Source organism: Brassica napus, chromosome C4, assembly GCF_020379485.1.
Source record: "Brassica napus cultivar Da-Ae chromosome C4, Da-Ae, whole genome shotgun sequence".
NCBI lineage: Eukaryota > Viridiplantae > Streptophyta > Magnoliopsida > Brassicales > Brassicaceae > Brassica > Brassica napus.
This window is the reverse complement of record NC_063447.1, coordinates 61,450,529-61,467,694: the sequence shown is the minus strand read 5'-3', so window position 1 is coordinate 61,467,694 and position 17,166 is coordinate 61,450,529. Positions and strand designations below refer to the sequence as shown.

The following is a 17,166-nucleotide window of genomic DNA, read 5'->3' as shown; positions in this document are numbered from 1 at the left end:
TTTAAGACAATGTAGCAGGATGAAGCCAAGTAGGCCCTATCCTTGCGACATAAAATTAATCTGACGGTTGTGACATTCATAAACATATACTACTAAAATAACTATTTTATATGTTTTTCTTCACATATTCATTATTACTTCGACCATTTTCACTCTTATTACACAAGCCATGACACATGCAGGATTCAATTGACACTTACGCTTAACGGTTAAATATGTATTGTGTATTACCTTAACAAAAATCTCTGCATATATTCATATATGTATTTATACATTTTTTTATTATTAGAATTGCACTACAGTAATTTCGCATATTATTATTTGGATTTTTAGAAACTGATCTTTAAGTTTGTCATTCTGTATAAATCTACTTTAGATATCGAACAATATTTATTTATTTTCTCCGTATATAAGAGACTGATATTTCAATTTTCTACTTTTGTATTTAAAAGACTAATGTTTTAGATTTTAATTAATGTATTTTAATTTAAAATAGAATATAAATCAAATTCTAAATGCTATAAATTTACTAGGAAATAAATAAAACCTTAAAATAAAACCTTAAAATAAAACTAAAAATTAATAGATAAAATGTGTATTTATTTTTATTAATATGCGTATAAATTGTCTTTCAAATGATTTTTTTGTTCATAGTCACAATTAATTACATCTGATTATGAACTTGATTAACCGTTAATTAACTAATTGAACGACAATCAGATGCCTCACGTGCACGTGCATGCTCGATGAAAAATTTTAAAATATTTTGTTTGTCTCTGGCTTATGTAAATTTTGGCCAATAAAATTTTTTTTTTGGCTATTAATAATTGGATTTAAACAATAAATGATCGATTGAATTTATAGATAGTATAAATTAAATAGATATAATTTAATGTTGTAATACTATAACTCCATATGTTAAATATTTAAATATTTGTTGATGTTAACTTTTAAAATTATAAAAAAAAAAATTAAATAACAAAATTAGATTATCTAACAATGATTAATCCTTACTACCTTAAACTAATGAAAACAAATTTTAAATTATATAGTTTATTTTAAAAATTAAACAAATATGGAGTTAATTGGTTAATTTATCAAAGATAACCAAAAAGAGAATGAAAAATACGGCGAATGAAGAAACTGGCTTTGTTGTCATGGCCATCTTCTCTCTATATAACTCTTACTCTCTTTGTCTCACTTTGGAGTTAACGTATGTGTAAATGAACACGTACCATGCTATTTCTCTTTATCGTTGGGCAAATAAAATATTATCAAAGACTCATTTAGCTGTCAACGATATTGTTCACACGTCACAGTTACATGTAGTTTCTGACCGTTAATTAACCATAAATAAACGAACGACAGTCAGATATCTACACGTCGATGCTAATTGAAAGATTTCAGACAAGTAGATATTTTTTTTGCCTCGAATTCTTTTTGGGCTTATATATGCAAAGTTGTGATCAGAGCCGGGTCCTAAGAATTTAAAGACAAGAAGCCAAAAATTTGGCCACTTTTTAACAGGGGAAAAAGTAAGATAAAAGAAAGTGTTAAAATGCCCACTGAAAGATTCGAACCTTGGTTGTTTGACCTGGCAACAACTGTTGATCACCACTAGAGTAATGAGAACTTGTAAAAAATGTGGTCGAAAATAACAGATAAAACAAAAGGCTGGAAGTAGGTGCTTCCTTCGCTTCTACCAAGGGCCTGCACTGGTTGTGATGTATGTCAAGTTAACTTTTTTTTTTTTTTTTTTTGAACACAATATGCAAGTTAACTAAAATTAATTTTATTCGCCTCTCCCACGATACCAAGTACCAACCTTTTATAATATGATGAAACCATGCGAGCCTTGGATACTTCCGGCTTTTTTTTATTTCACATATTCATCACTACGTTATTCTCAAAAAAAAAAATATTCATCACTACTTTGTTACTTGGACCATTTTCACCAATCTTTCTCTCTACTCTCTTTGTTTTACTTTGGAGTTAACGCATGTATTATATTTATTTATCTTGTATCGTTGGGGCAATAAATTATTGTTGAAGAATCATTCAGCTGTCATCAGTACTATAAATATTGTTGCAGGATTCAAGTGACACTTAGTAAACTGGTCACAAACTTTGTCGCTGCAGAAGTCGCATAAGCACTTTCTAGAGATGGAAAAATCTATTTAAATCTCTTGTTAACACGTCACAGATACATTCAATTTCTGACGGTTGATTACCCATAAATTAGTCGACCGACAATCAAACACAGTCAAATATCTTCACTTACAGCATCTTTATCGTTCACTTTTGAGCGTCTCTCAGGGGAAAGGACCCACAGTTAAAAAAAAAAAACAGTATGTTATGTGTACAAAATAAAAGACGTGTGTTGTGTGTTTTTTACAATATTCGCGGACCCCACGAACATATAACGACCTGAGGTTAGTGAGTTTTTTTTTAATTTTTTAAAAAAATCAGAAAAAAATAAAAATAATAAAAAACCTTAATGGAGTTTAGGGATAAAGACGCTCTCGGATGCTAAATGAAGGATTTTAGATTTTCTTTGGCTCGGGTTCTTTTGGCATATGCAAAGTTGTGAAATATGAAAGTTGATACTTATTTTAGTCGCCTCTACCACGATACAAACCATATAATATGATCAAACCATGTAAGCCTTAGATGCTTTCGGCGGTTTTATTTTTCATACACATTACTACATTATTACTTGGACCATTTTCACCAGTATTATTTCAGAAACCATCATCACATATGCAGGATTGATCAAATGCCACTTAGAATCTGACCAGGTTCGTGGCGGCAAAAGTTGCATAGGCACTTAACATTACCGCCCTGTCCCCAAATGCATTTTCCACTTAGAGCTCCCTTGTCCGCACGGCATCTTTGGACACAAAACGACGGATATATCCTAGGCGCACAGAAACCGAAGCCAACATCACCACCGTATTCTTTCAGACACTCGCTATCCTGCGCCTCTATCTCCGGCATTTCTGCTCATTTTATATATAGAGAATATTTGAGAAAATAGAAATCACATATATAATGCAACTTACTGGATAGCCGAGAGAAATACTTACTGAATTAGCTATGATTCACATAAATAAAAACAAAATATATGTGAATAAATACGGAGTTAGTTAATTACCAAAGATAACCAGAAAGAGGATGAAAAATGCAGCTAAGGAAGAAACCGACTTCGTTGCCATGTCCATATTCTCTCTATATCTCAACTTTCTTTGTTTCACTTTGGAGTTAACGTCTGTAAATGAACTCGTACACTAAGCTATTTATCTTATTCGTTGGGGGTAATAAATTATCATTCTAAGAGTTAGCTGCCATCAGTAATATAAATTCTACCATATATTAATTGAGAAGTCACTTTAGTAAATTTTGCTTATGTGTTGATCATAGGTGAACTCTTACAAAATTGTTAATTATAATTTGATTGGTGGATGATTTTTAATTTTTATTTATTTTAATTAGATCTAAAAAAAAGATAAGTCTATAACCAATTAATATCACTTACCAAATAATTTACATAATAATTACAAATAATGTTTTATGGTAACTAACTCTTGAAATTATAGAAAGATAAATAAATTGATCATTTTTTACGTTTAAAAACACATAAAATAATAAACGACAAACCGTTTATATAAATCAATATAATGCTTTTATATTCTTATTTAAAAGCATTATATTTTATATAAATTATCATATCATACTATATATTAATTGAGAATTCACTTTAGTGAATTTTGCTTATGTGTCGATCATAGGTGAACTCTTACCAAATTGTTACAATTTGATTGGTCGATGATTTTTAATTTTTATTTATTTTAATTAGATCTAAAAAGAAAAGGCGAGTCTATAACCAATTAACATCACTTACCAAATAATTTACATAATAATATTACAAATAATGATTTATGGTAACTTATTCTTGAAGTTATAGAAAGGGAAATAAATTGATGATTTTTTATATTTAAAAACACATAAAATAATAAACGACAAACTGTTTATATAAATCAATATAATAATTTTATATTCTTATTTAAAAGCATTATGTTTTATATAAATTATCAAAATAACTATTAACATCTCCTAAAGTTCATATTATATGCTTTATAAATCATCTATAAAAACATTTATCAAATTATTTATCTTGGCTTATTGTATATTTTTAAATTATTATAAGAGTTTGTAAGTCATCTATAAGGGCTTAAAATCAAAGCTATTGGAGTAACTGGATCGAAAAAAAGAGAGATTTTTGTTATAAGATATCATACTATATATTAATTGAGAAGTCATTTAAGAGATTTTTGGTTATGTGTCGATCATTTATGAAATCTTAAAGAACTGTTATAAATTGATTATCGAGAATTTATAATTTTTATTTATTTTTAATTAGATTTAAAAGAAAAATAAGTCTATAAACAGTTAATATCACTTGCCAAATATCTACATAATATTACAAACAATTATTTATGGTAACTAATTTGTTGAAACTATAGAAAGAGTAATAATGTTTGATCATTTTTTATATATTTATAAACTACATAAAATAGTAAACAAAAAAGTTTTTTTAAATCGCTATAATAATTTTATATTCTTATATAAATCCTTATATTTTTATATGGCCTTATATTTGTATATGGCCTTATATTTGTATATAAAGTATTATAATAACTATTAATATCTAATAAAATTCATACATGCTTTATAAATCATTTATAAAAATTATAAATACATTTATAAAATTATTTATATTGGCTTATCATATGTTTTAAATTATGATAAGAGGTTTTAATTTATTTATACAAGCTCAAAAATTAATTTATAAAATCTGTTTTTATATTTGGCATGTATTAATTTTATTAGATATTAATAGTTATTATAATACTTTATATACAAATATAAGGCCATATACAATAAATATATTTCACAAAATAATTTATGGTAATTAAATATGTGATTTATATAATATATATAATGCTTCATAAAATCATTTTTAACAATCAAGTATTTCTAAACTATATAAAATATTCCAAAAGTTTCAGTATTATATACCTTCAAAAATTAAATAATTTTATTAAAAATTGCATCATGAATATTATACATAACTAATTTTAGTACAATTATCGAAACAAATATCAAAAAATATTTAAAATAGTCATATTTATCCCTTTTTAAACAATTATTCTTAAAAAAATATTTAACAAAAACACATAATGATAAAAACATATTTTAATTTAAAAAATTATAATAAATATATTGTTACAAAAATTCAAACCCGCGAAACCGCGGGCGTCCACCTAATATATTTCTAAAAGACCTTACTAGGTCTGGAGCATTCGCGTAGGGATTGGTTTAGTTGGGTAAGGATATTTCAGGTATCAGTTCGGTCTGGTTTGGATATTTCGAGTATCAAATAGTTCAGGTAAAGGACTAAAAGATCTATTTACTATTTAACCCATTTTTGGTTTTGATAATTTTGGGTTCGATTCAGTTCAGATAGTAAAACTAGGAACAAAAAAATATCTAAAAAAATTAGATTCTTATTTGGTTCCGATTCTGGTTTGGTTATTTTGGATAGTTCGGGTAATTCGGGTTAAATAAGATGATTCAGATAAAAATGTAGGATATTTTGGATTATTTTAGATAAAAATATCTAGATACTTTCGGATAGTTCAATACTTTATAATAATTTAGATTTTTTTTCAAATGTTTGATACTTTTAATAGATTATTAAATTATAAATATATATTTTTCTTTGTCAACATACTTTTCATTAAGCCTTTTGGCTAAACATGAGTACAATATTTAATTAGACTTAAAGTCAACACGTGAACAATCTGAAAATAGAGCATACAATCTAACGAACACGTGTAAGCAGATCCCCATATGTTGGCATTACGTGGCTAGATAGTAGGACGCATGTTCGACACCTGTTGATTCCACCAACCTTGGCTCCACCACCGAATAGGAGTAGCTCGCCGGGGAAGCTCTCCATCAGAACCTCCGCAAGACTTCAAGTCAACTAAAGCTTGTGCTCACTTGGAAGACGCCTTTCACTCAAGCCGAGACAAACTGATCAGAGGGACCTTGATTCACCGTTAATTAAACACATAGGAAGTTCAAGTCGGGATGAAAGGAGACTCTTTGTTGGACCGTTGTCAAACGCCAACTCTGCTGAATCTTCTTCATAGAGACTTAATAAATCCATCAAACTCACTCTTCTTCCAGTCCAAGATGCTTCACTTCGACGACATAGAACACGGCTGATATATCATGTGAAGACTGATTCTTTTAGGAAGAGATAAAGTTGAAACGATGAAAAAAGATATCAGATCAATAGCCATCGGAATTGAAATGAAGATCAGTGAAAGGGATGATATGAAACCCGAACAGGTCGGTAAAACAAAAGTCGCCTTACGAAAGGGTAATCCGCTAACCGGAAGTTTATTTCGATCTAAAGATCGATTATATGATACAAAGGTAACAAAAAACAAAATAGAAACAGAGATGGCGACCGACGGCGAGATGCACGCCGGCCACCGGAACGATTTTCACTTTGAAAGAGCTAAATTATAAATATATATTTAGTTACGTTTGTATAATTAATATTTTTATATATTCGATTATCCGTTCGGTTCTCGGTGGTGCGGTGGTTTCGGTTATTTAGGATATTTCGGATATTTGAGATTTCGGATATGGAAATGTTGCAGATGTATTCTAAAATTTTGAGGAATCGGAAATACAAAAGTAACATTGATTGGAAAGATGATTCTCAGTTTATATAAAACGATTATCATATACAGTATCCTGACTCCAGTAAACCAAAATTGCCTTTCTCCCTCATGCCTTTTTTTTTTTGTTGGTAATCAAACCCTCGTGCCTTTTATTACAAGCAAACTAGTATATGGAGAAATAAACAACATTCTTCCACAGAGGAAAACAGAACTGAGCAGTAGATGTTATAAACCTTCTCCTAAGTAACCGCTGCTGCCAGCAGAACTACCTATAGGCCCAGGCACATCACGAACAAGAAACTTCACCGTGTGTTTTCCCATACCAACTAATATCTCCAAACGCTCTTGGAGATCAGAATCTGTAACCAGCATCACCCATTCCTCTTCATCGTCAAAGTACTTGAGCTGAAACAACCCATCTTGCAGTCTAAAGCGCTTCCCAACTTCTTTGTAGAGCTGTAGACACCCAACAGATGGATCGAACTTGAAACGTATAGTGTCTTCTCTGTAAGTAGCCTTTACAATGAGTGTTCGAAATCCACTCTCACTGCTATTGCCTTTGTGTGTTCTCATTTGGTTCCTATCGTCCATTGAAGGAGATGAGCTTCTGAGCATAACTGCTCCTGAGCCATTTGATGAGTCTGACATGGACCGTTAGGCTGGATAATATCGCCACTGCATCTGATTGTTGTATCCATGCCACTAGCATTAACCTCCATGTTAGATCCTGCACAAACAGAAAATTGCTTAAGATTGTAGTCTTCTCCACCTAAGCTTTTATGACATAGAGATGAAACTTACCGTTATCTATTGCGTGCTTGTCACGCAGATACTCATCCTTCTTGTAATACATCACGTTTGATGTCCATTCGCGCAATCCAAAGATGAAGACTCTGCCAGGATAAGAACACTGATTTGGTTTGGAAGCAAAAGTTAATTTCCTTGAGACCTCACGGTACTGAGAGAGCCTCGGGTCAAGCAGATAGGCTTGGTCACATGTACTGAGCATGTACTGGTCTCCCGTCTTGATAGGTGTCCAGACTTGAGCTAAAACGCCCTCTCCTGAACCTGACAACTGCACAAACAAGCTTAATGCCTTTAGCATCTTCTCGTCTAATGAGTGGCTCAAAGACCTGGGGATAGTACAGTTCAGTACACTGCGTCGTTTACCACTTAGCTCATTGATATCTAATGAGTGATGAGGAATCCGAGAGCTCATTTCTTGACCATAGTAAGAGCTTGACCAAGTAGAATCCCTCGGCGCAGCTGCATGAGATGAAGTGATAGTAACTCCAAAGGGCGTAGGGGGAGAGGCTGATAGACCATATTGGGCGACCAAGGTATCAGTCGAAGAAGGGCTGTCACACCACGTGGGGAAAGAGTCGAAGGTGGAAGAGTAGTTAAACCATCCATATGTTCTTGATAACCAAAGGTTAAACTCCATCTAGATATGTTACAAAATTTAAACAATCTTATTGTTGAATATTCAACAGTTGAAACTACGTCGGATGGTCTAATGTGTTTACAAAACCAGAATTTTCAACATTATCGATGCAATACTTTTAATTAATTCGGTGAGTGAGTCTCTCTACTTGTGGGACTGAAAGTTATTGTCTTCCTCTATACCAACCAACATATGATGTATCTCTCTGTTAGGTTCATTTTGTGTGTTTCATTTCATCCATTAGATTTTTTTTTTGTGTGTTCAACCCAAAGAATGTGTTATGTCAACGGAACAAAATCTATTAAATCACTTGTTCACACGCCACAGTTATGTTTTGTTTATGATCGTCGATTGACAGTAAATTAATCGAGTAGTCAATCACATTCAGATATCTTACACATGGATGCTGAATTAAAGATTTTAAACACAAGTAGATAGTTTCTTTGCATCGGGTTCTTGTGACTTATGCAAAGTTGTGAAGAAGTTAAATAATTATTATATTCGCATATAACACGATACCAACCAGATAATAATGTGATCAAACCATGTGAGACTTAAGGTACTTCCTGCTCTTTTTTTCACATATTCATTATTACTTGGGCGATTTTCATTTTTATTATCATACAAAGCATGACACATGCAGGACTAATCATTATGACTTGGACCACCTACACATGAAGGATTGTCGCTGCAGAAGTCGCATAAACACTTATAGTTATCGGCGCCCTCTCCCGAATAGCAAATTCTACCTTTAGCTTTGTTTTTTAAACGGCATTTCCAATAACAAACCTGAATTGCCTGACCGAAACAGGAATCCGAGGTAAATCCACCGACGTATTGTTTCAAGCACGGCTCTGCTTCTATCTCTGGAACTTCTGCTCATTATATATTGTATTAGATAAATACATGAGAAAATATAAATCAACATGAGAAATACTTTCTGGATCATTTTAATTATATGAAACACAATTTCTCTTAACAAATATATGTGAATGCATACGGAGTTAATTGATTACCAAAGATGACCAAGAGTATGATAAGTACGGCGAAGAAAGAAAGTGATTTCGTAGCCATGGCCAACTTCTCTGTTTATATTTCTCCTCTCTACTCTCTATTTTACTTTTGAGTTAAGGTATGTGTTAATCAACTTGTACTATGCTATTTATCTTTAAATCTTTGGTTTAGGAGTGTCACATCACCTGAATTATTCTCGTCCAATCATTTAGCTATATAAAAAAAATAAATCTCTAGTTTTATAGGGTACCATCTCATCTGAAATATTCTCATCCAATTATTTAGCCACATCATCACGGATGTTAGGCTGATGAATCTTGAACCATCCAAATCCATCAAAATTGTCAGCCCATTTTCAGAGGTTTTTTGTTTTTTTTTTTTGTGATCCACCCCTAATTCTAATACTACACCACGAAGGCAGATCGAAACTAAATATTTGTATGAGACACAAATAAATGATGTAACAAAAAATGAAAATAATCATAAATAAAATTACATATATGCAAATTTTATTTAGAAAAATTAAAATTATTTTAAATTCTGAATCTTTAAAATAATTAATAAAAACTATTTTTATTATTGTGTAGATTTCTTTAATATAAAATGATTTTTAACCGACATACATAATAAGAAAATAGCTTCATATAAAATATGATTCAAAAACATTTCATAAATCAGATCCAAATTATATAATTAACTTGATTTACTAAAAATATTAATTTATTTGATTCTCAAATAACATATTGACAAAAATAAGAGATAAATAAATGTGTATTGAAAATCTAAAATGTAACAAGTAGATCGAGTAGTCAATCGCAGTCAGATATCTAGACCTAGATGCTAAATTAAAGATTTTAAACACGAGTAGATATTTTCTTCATGGCTTATGCAAAGTTGTGAAGAAGTTAAATAAAACGATACCAACCATATAATGTTGATCAAACCATGTGGGCCTTAAGGTACTTCCGGCTCTTTTTCACATATTTATTATTAATTGGACGACTTTCATTTTTATTATCATACAAACCATGACACATGCAGGATTATTCAAAGACCACCTAGATCTGACAGAAGTACTCGCTGCAGAAGTTGCATAAGCACTTAAAGCTTTCGGTACGCTGTTCGTCTTCTCCCTCTCCTGCCACATAGCAAATCCCACCTTTAGCTCCGTTGTTTTCACGGCATTTTGTATGACAAAGCTGAATTTCCAGAACGGAACAGTTGCTTAAGGGAAATTCACCAACGTATTCTCTCATGCACAGCTGAGCTTCTATCTCCGGCACCTCTGCTCAGTATATATTATATTAGATAAATACACGAGAAAATAGAAATCAACTAGCGAAATACTTTCTGGATCATTTTAATAATACTAAACACAATTTTTCGTAACAAATATCTGTGAAAATATATGGAGATAGTTAATTACCAAATATGACCAAAAAGAGTATGAAAAATACGGCGAAGAAAGAAAGTGACTTCGTATCCATGGCTAACTTCTCTGTCTATATTTCTTCTCTCAATTCTCTGTTTTACTTTTGAGTTAAGGTATGTGTTAATCAATTTGTATTATGTTATTTATCTTTAAATTTTTGGTTTTTTAAAGATGTCACATCACCTGAAATATTCTCATCCAATCATTTAGCTATATAAAAGAAACTAAATCTCTAGTTTTATAGAAGTGTCACATCACCTGAAATATTTTCATCCAATCATTTAACCACGTCATCACGTATGTTAACCTGATGGACCTTGAACCATCCAGATCAAAATAGCCAACCCATTTCCAAAAGTTTATGGTTTTTTTTGCTCACCCCTAATTCTATTACTAGCTAGTATCTTCACTGTAAACTTAGTCACCTTGAATCATCTCATGGCCGAATTTGTTTGTCTCTCCAACTCCTCCTGCGTAATGCTTCTGATGGAATTTCAATGCTCCTCAATAAACCATCAAATCATGACGCCCTGTAACTCTCCACATCCCTCATCTCACAAATAGATGCCTCTTCAAGAAACCATAAATCATTCTGATGAAATGCATCCCACCTCTCTACGTTCCCTCTTCAGCTATATATATACCTCAATCCAACAATCTCTTGCTCAGATCCTTAAATCCATTCTTAACACTATGGCACATCAAACGGACAAGTGACACAGTCTATTTCCCTTGCAGAGGGCTTTCTCTTTTTGCTTTTTGTTAAGTTCTTGAAAAGAGACTAAACAGGTGATTACATAGTAATTTGGAAAAGAAACATCTAACTTTTATTCTCTGATATATACAAAGTTATTACTCTCTCTCTCTCTCTCTCTTCAAAATGATACATGTTTTAGTTTTATCACACCAACTAATAAAACACTAGATTAAGATTCGTTTTTGCGCAAAATGAACATTATGCATACGAATTCTTTTTACATATTATTATTTATTTTGTATTCGTTTAGGTATTATGAAGTAATAAATATATTAAATAATTGAGAAGTGAATAACTAATATGTATATAGTCAAATTCGAGTGAGTACATAAATCAAAACAATGCCTCTTGTTTATTTATAATAATATTTTGGTAAATAAATTAAAAAATTATTTTATTTATTTATATGATATATAATTAAATTTAAATGATATTGATATAGATATATAATATATTTTAATATGGATATTCATTAATTGAAGCTTCCTATTTTATTAACATTTGTATATTTACTATAACAAAATTTAAACATTGACCACAAAATTTTCAATTTGAGATTTTTAATAGTTTTAGAAATTTATAATCGTTTTTAAAAATTCAATGCAAATTTTGAAAATCAAAATATTAAGGACTCAATACTTTTTAGTGCCACATATTTATGTATTTTTATATGGTGTATAGTTTATTTTAAATGATGTTGAAATAGATACATATATTTTTAATCTGAATATCTATTAAATGAGACTTTATTTTCGTATGATTTTATAATCATTTGTATGTTGTTATAACAAAAAAGTTAAATTATTGATCAAAAAAAATTTAGTGTGAGACTTTTAAATGTTTTAGTAATTTAATGTCATTTAAAAAAATCTAAATACAACATATAAAAAACTAATTTTTATTATATGATTAATGTGATTCTTTATTTTATTAAGAATATAAAATTAAACAAAAAGAGGAAAGATACAATAATTGTTATCAAATCCTTATTATTCAAAATCATTAATTGTTATAGCTAATTTTGTAACTTTTGTTTAAAGAAAAAATATAGAATATTCTTTTGTACACTACTAATAATTTGATAGTTAGTTTAGTAAAAAATATAATATATGTTTAAAGGGCCAAACTTATTAGTCTAAATTTTATCATCATAGTGATGACACGTGAGTACCTCAAATGTTGCAGTCATTATCAATTAATATATAAAGCATATTAAATTTTAATATTTAATGCATAATTTTTGTATTGTTTATTTTCATAATTTTAAACCAATAAAAATTAGACCAACTCAATTAATTTTCTTGAAATTTATAATCAGTGTTATTATTTGTTAACAATACATTATATATATATATATATATATATATATATTTTTTTTTTTTTTTGAAACAATTTTTTTTTCTAATTTTTTTTGGAACCGATGGAATATCATCTACAATCTCATGATCCACTAATACCAAAATTACCTTTCCCACTCATGCCTTTTTTACAAGCAAATTAATATACCGAGAACTAAACAACATTCTTTCGTTGACAAAAAAACAACAACATTCTTTCACAGGAGAAGACATAACTGAGCAGTAGGTGTTATAAACCTTCTCCTAGGTAACCATTGCTACCAGCAGAACTACCTATACGCGCAGGCAAATCACGAACAAGAAACTTCACCGTCTGTTTTTGCATACCAACTAACATCTCCAAACACTCTTGGAGATCAGAATCTGTAACCAGCATCACCCATTCCTCTTCATCGTCAAAGTACTTGAGCTGAAACAACCCTTCTTGCAGTCTAAAGCGTTTCCCAACTTCTTTGTAGAGCTGTAGACACCCAACTGATGGATCGAACTTGAAACGTGTTGTGTCTTCTCTGTAAGTGGCCTTTACAGTGAGCGTTGCTGATCCACTCTCGCTGCTATTGCTTTTGTGTGCTCTCATTTGGTTCCTATGGTCCATAGAAGGAGATGAGCTTCTAAGCATAACTGCTCCTGAGACATTTGATGAATCTGACGTGGACCGGTTAGGTTCGATAATATTGCCACTTGCAATTGCCTGAGAGCTGTCATTGAAGCCAGACTGTTCAGCCTTCAAAGCACATTGCTGATCACTAGCATTAACCTCCATGAATGATCCTGCACAAACAGAAAGTGGCTTAAGATTGTAGTCTTATCCATCTAAGGTTTATGGTTATAGAGATGATTCTCACCGTTTGTGATGATATCATCTTCTAACTTAATTGTATTGTCGACTGATTCAGGTTTCAAGAGCTCACATGATGCATTGTTACCATTAGAAGAGCAAACTGAAACAAACTCTCCAGTTGCTGAGTCAAACCTCAGTCCTCCTTCTATACCATGGACAGAGTCAAGCACTGTTTGTATTTTCCTTAATGACCTGTTCACTTTATTAATCTTGCGAGATGGCCACCTCATGATCCCATGTTGTCTGCATATCCGTTTCAGTGTAGTGGGACAAACTGCAAGATTAGATCCAAGTTAGTTAAGATTTAGAAAGCTTGTCTGGTAATGAAAAACACATCCATGCATGAGACTATTTGAAAATCTCACCACCAATGCTTCTTGCAGCATCCTTAAGACTCCCAGAGAAATGTTGCTGGAGAACTCTTAAGCTCACATTCTTCTCTATGGTACCTTTCTTCCTCTCTGCTGTTCTAGCTTTGCTCATATCCTATAAACAAAAAAAATATCAATGTTCAATCTAGTAAACATCTACAGAATAACTAAATTGCACACATCAACATACCTGCTCACAAGTGCCTTGAGATCCTGTACTATCTTTATCAGAGGACTTATCAGAAAATATGCTTGTGGTAGAGTTAGTTGCCTCCACATCTGAAACAGTTCTCAGAGTTCGACAAACTCTCTGCAAAGTAACCTCAAGGCTGTCTAATAAAAGTTGTTGTTCCAAGCTTCCTTTCAAACTTAAAGGCAAGAAAAGTTCAAGAATATAATCATCTTCACCAGTGTAAGTGCTCCTCAGTTTTATAGCAACCGCAGCATTCAAACCGTGCTTTCTAGCGTGATGGACAAGAGGGTATTCACTGATGTCATACGACTTAACATCAGAAGAAAAGGACGGTCGGTTGGATACAAAAGCTTTGCCAACGATTCCTTCCTTTTCTCTTAGAGGATGATCCAAACACGCGTGGACAAAGCCTTCCATGTCCATATCATTCACATAACAAGCTGTCTCCTCTACGCAAAGAACACCTGAGTTTGGGATCCATGTTAGAGCTAAAGGCAACTTGTGTGCATGACATAGTGCTCGAAGAACATCTTGTATTTCAGCTAAGGCGTCTCTTTGGTTACTTGAAAGGTACTGGAAATAAGAAAGTACCATTAGTCATTACTTGAAAGATACCGAACCAAAACAAATGTATATATAATTCATTTGTTTACTAAACTCATTTAGATGGAAAAAAAAAAAGCAAACGAGCAAAAGTTCATTTAGATGATCCATCTGGATGAAGAAACGAACAGTCCCGGATAACATTCAGATGGATCATCTAGATGGAGATGACAGATGGACAAACGAACAACACCTAACCGAGAAATAATGGGTTGCACATAGCTTAAGCTTTTGTTTGGTTCAGATGTTACCTGAGGGCGAGGGACCACTGATGTCCTTAAGTCTACAGCCTGAAGAAGAAAAAGAAAGTATACAATAAGTTTTCAACATATTTAGTACAAAACAAGGAATCAGTAACTGCATTGTGTAACCTTTCAACCACAACAAACTGTCTTCAGAGCTGCCCTTGGGAAGCTTTGGCAGAGGGGACTCAGGCTGTTCTTAAGCCAACAAAGATTCTCAGACCCTAAATCAAGTTTGCATAAGCCAATGGAAATAAAAGAGAGGGGCAGAGATAGAGAGAAAGAGAATCCACCTGGAGAGCACGGCAAACAGAGTCCATCTCGACATCAAAATTGAGCTTTTCATCAGATGTGACAACCTCCATGACAGCACAACAAGATGTCCCAGATGCTTCAAGGACAGGTATGGCAATGGAGCCACGGACTTCGTTATCTATTGCGTGCTTCACACGCAGATACTCATCCTTCTTGTAATACATCACGTTTGATGTCCACTCGCGCACTCCAGAGATGAAGACTCTCCCAGGGAGACCAGGATAAGAAGACTGATTTGGTTTGGAAGCAAACGTGAATTTCCTTGAGACCTCACGGTACTGAGAGAGCCTCGGGTCAAGCAGATAGGCTTGACCGCATGTGCTGAGCATGTACTGGTCTCCTGTCTTGACAGGAGTCCAGACTTGTGCTAAAACGCCGTCTCCTGAACCTGAGAACTGCATAAACAAGCTTAGTGCTTTAAGCATCTTCTCATCTAATGAGTGGCTCAAAGACCTGGGGATAGTACAGTTCAGTACACTGCGTCGTTTACCACTTATCTCATCGATATCTAATGAGTGATGATGACTCCGAGAGCTCATTTCTTGACCATACTGGGAGAACAACATGTCAGTGTCAAAAGGGATATTGCACCACGTGGGGAAAGAGTTGAAATTCATAAGCTCAGAGGTGGGAGAGGAGCTGAGCATGTCATCAGAGATGAAACTCCAAACACCAGAACCAATGGTTAAACCATCCATATGCTCTTGATAGCCAAACCCATTTTCTCTGGAAGCAAAAGGGTGTTCCATCTCGTATTGATTTTGATACGAACTGATTGAGATCAAAGACAGGATCTTTGATTACAAAAAGGAGATGCTTGAAAACCCACCACACGTAGCAAAGTTAATGAATCAAACCTCCACCAGTAAGTACCCTACAACAGAGAAGACGTCACAAAATCAATTCACTAATTGACTTCAAAGAAGACAAAACTCACCGCAGAAAATAAAGACAAAAGAGTTAAAACAAGAATTGTAAAAGTTCAAAACTTTAATAGTAAAGAGACCAAAGTTGAGAGTTTGAGACAGACCATAGACAATTCAAAAACAGAGACGACAACTACATCATGAGGCGAGAGAAAACAGAGCAAAGCAAAGACAAAGAAGAGAGTAAAGTTCAGAGTTACAGACAGACCTTAAGACAATACAAAAACAGAGACGACAACTACACGAATGGTGTTCCCGGAGAGAAAACAGAGTAAAGTTTAAAAAGTTGAGCTTTATGCTAAAAGTAGAAAGAGGCGTACACACTTGAGTTCTCTTGAGAAGAAGCTACGTGAGCTGAGTGAAATAAGAGGCAGATTCTATTAAATCTAAAGTCGTAAGCTTTGCAAGGAAGGAGAGAAAGTCTACTCAGACAGGGAATCTAATCGGTTTTTCTCTCTGAAACTTTTGTGCTTGCGTATGCAATAAAAAAGATGCGTGTTTTGATTAAGGATGATGATGTTTTTATAGGAATCATTGAGAGGTCTCTATGCGGTTTCGGTTTTTTTCAGTTATAATATTCTCGGTTTAACTTTGTTAGTTGGTTTGGTTAATTTGGTTCGGTTGTTTTAGATAGTTTATTTTTCCGAAAACAAAATAATCAAAAATCGAACCGCACAAAAAGACTAAAATATTTTCAAAAGCTTCCGAAGTAAACGAAATTTAAGATAAAAAATGAACCGAAAACCAAAATTTTTGGTTCAGTTTGGTTTAGCTGATTTTGTTCGGTTCAAATTCGAAAGGTTAGGTATTATATCATATGAGGTGCACAAAAAAAAAAGGTATCATATCATATTTTTGGTGTACTTTTTGGTTGATAACTATGGATATTTGGGTAATCTCTAAAAAATT

The 17,166-nt window shown here is 32.5% G+C and overlaps 3 protein-coding genes across 5 annotated transcripts; all 3 read right to left on the bottom strand.

Annotated features, from left to right (window-relative positions):
* Window positions 1–2,592: 2,592 nt before the first annotated feature.
* On the bottom strand, window positions 2,593–3,296 carry LOC106392423 (defensin-like protein 4). The gene is made up of 2 exons (XM_013833239.3): window positions 3,155–3,296; window positions 2,593–2,999 (listed from the first exon to the last, which is right to left on the bottom strand). The coding sequence occupies exons 1-2, from the start codon at window positions 3,219–3,221 to the stop codon at window positions 2,773–2,775; spliced, it is 294 nt and encodes a 97-aa protein (XP_013688693.1). The 5' UTR covers window positions 3,222–3,296; the 3' UTR covers window positions 2,593–2,772.
* A 3,484-nt stretch (window positions 3,297–6,780) lies between these two features.
* LOC106424020 (protein NLP8-like) lies at window positions 6,781–10,783 on the bottom strand. Of its 2 annotated transcripts, XR_007322693.1 has the most exons (5): window positions 10,646–10,783; window positions 9,222–10,504; window positions 7,932–9,080; window positions 7,563–7,836; window positions 6,781–7,488 (listed from the first exon to the last, which is right to left on the bottom strand). XR_007322693.1 is itself a non-coding variant. In XM_048755263.1 (4 exons), exons 3-4 carry the CDS (start codon window positions 8,203–8,205, stop codon window positions 7,331–7,333), a joined length of 801 nt encoding a protein of 266 aa, XP_048611220.1. In that variant the 5' UTR covers window positions 8,206–9,080; window positions 9,222–10,504; window positions 10,646–10,783; the 3' UTR covers window positions 6,781–7,330. The 2 variants fall into 2 exon arrangements, 1 of the variants encoding a protein (XP_048611220.1); XM_048755263.1 differs by having other exon boundaries at window positions 7,563–9,080.
* Window positions 10,784–12,862: 2,079 nt separating this feature from the next.
* On the bottom strand, window positions 12,863–16,843 carry LOC106392197 (protein NLP8). 2 transcript variants are annotated; one of them, XM_013832992.3, is made up of 7 exons: window positions 16,582–16,843; window positions 15,310–16,205; window positions 15,026–15,064; window positions 14,169–14,744; window positions 13,973–14,093; window positions 13,612–13,881; window positions 12,863–13,537 (listed from the first exon to the last, which is right to left on the bottom strand). In XM_013832992.3, exons 2-7 carry the CDS (start codon window positions 16,078–16,080, stop codon window positions 12,996–12,998), a joined length of 2,319 nt encoding a protein of 772 aa, XP_013688446.2. In that variant the 5' UTR covers window positions 16,081–16,205; window positions 16,582–16,843; the 3' UTR covers window positions 12,863–12,995. The 2 variants fall into 2 exon arrangements, with proteins under 2 accessions (XP_013688446.2, XP_022557304.2); XM_022701583.2 differs by lacking the exon at window positions 16,582–16,843 and having other exon boundaries at window positions 15,310–15,726; window positions 15,822–15,954.
* Window positions 16,844–17,166: the final 323 nt, after the last annotated feature.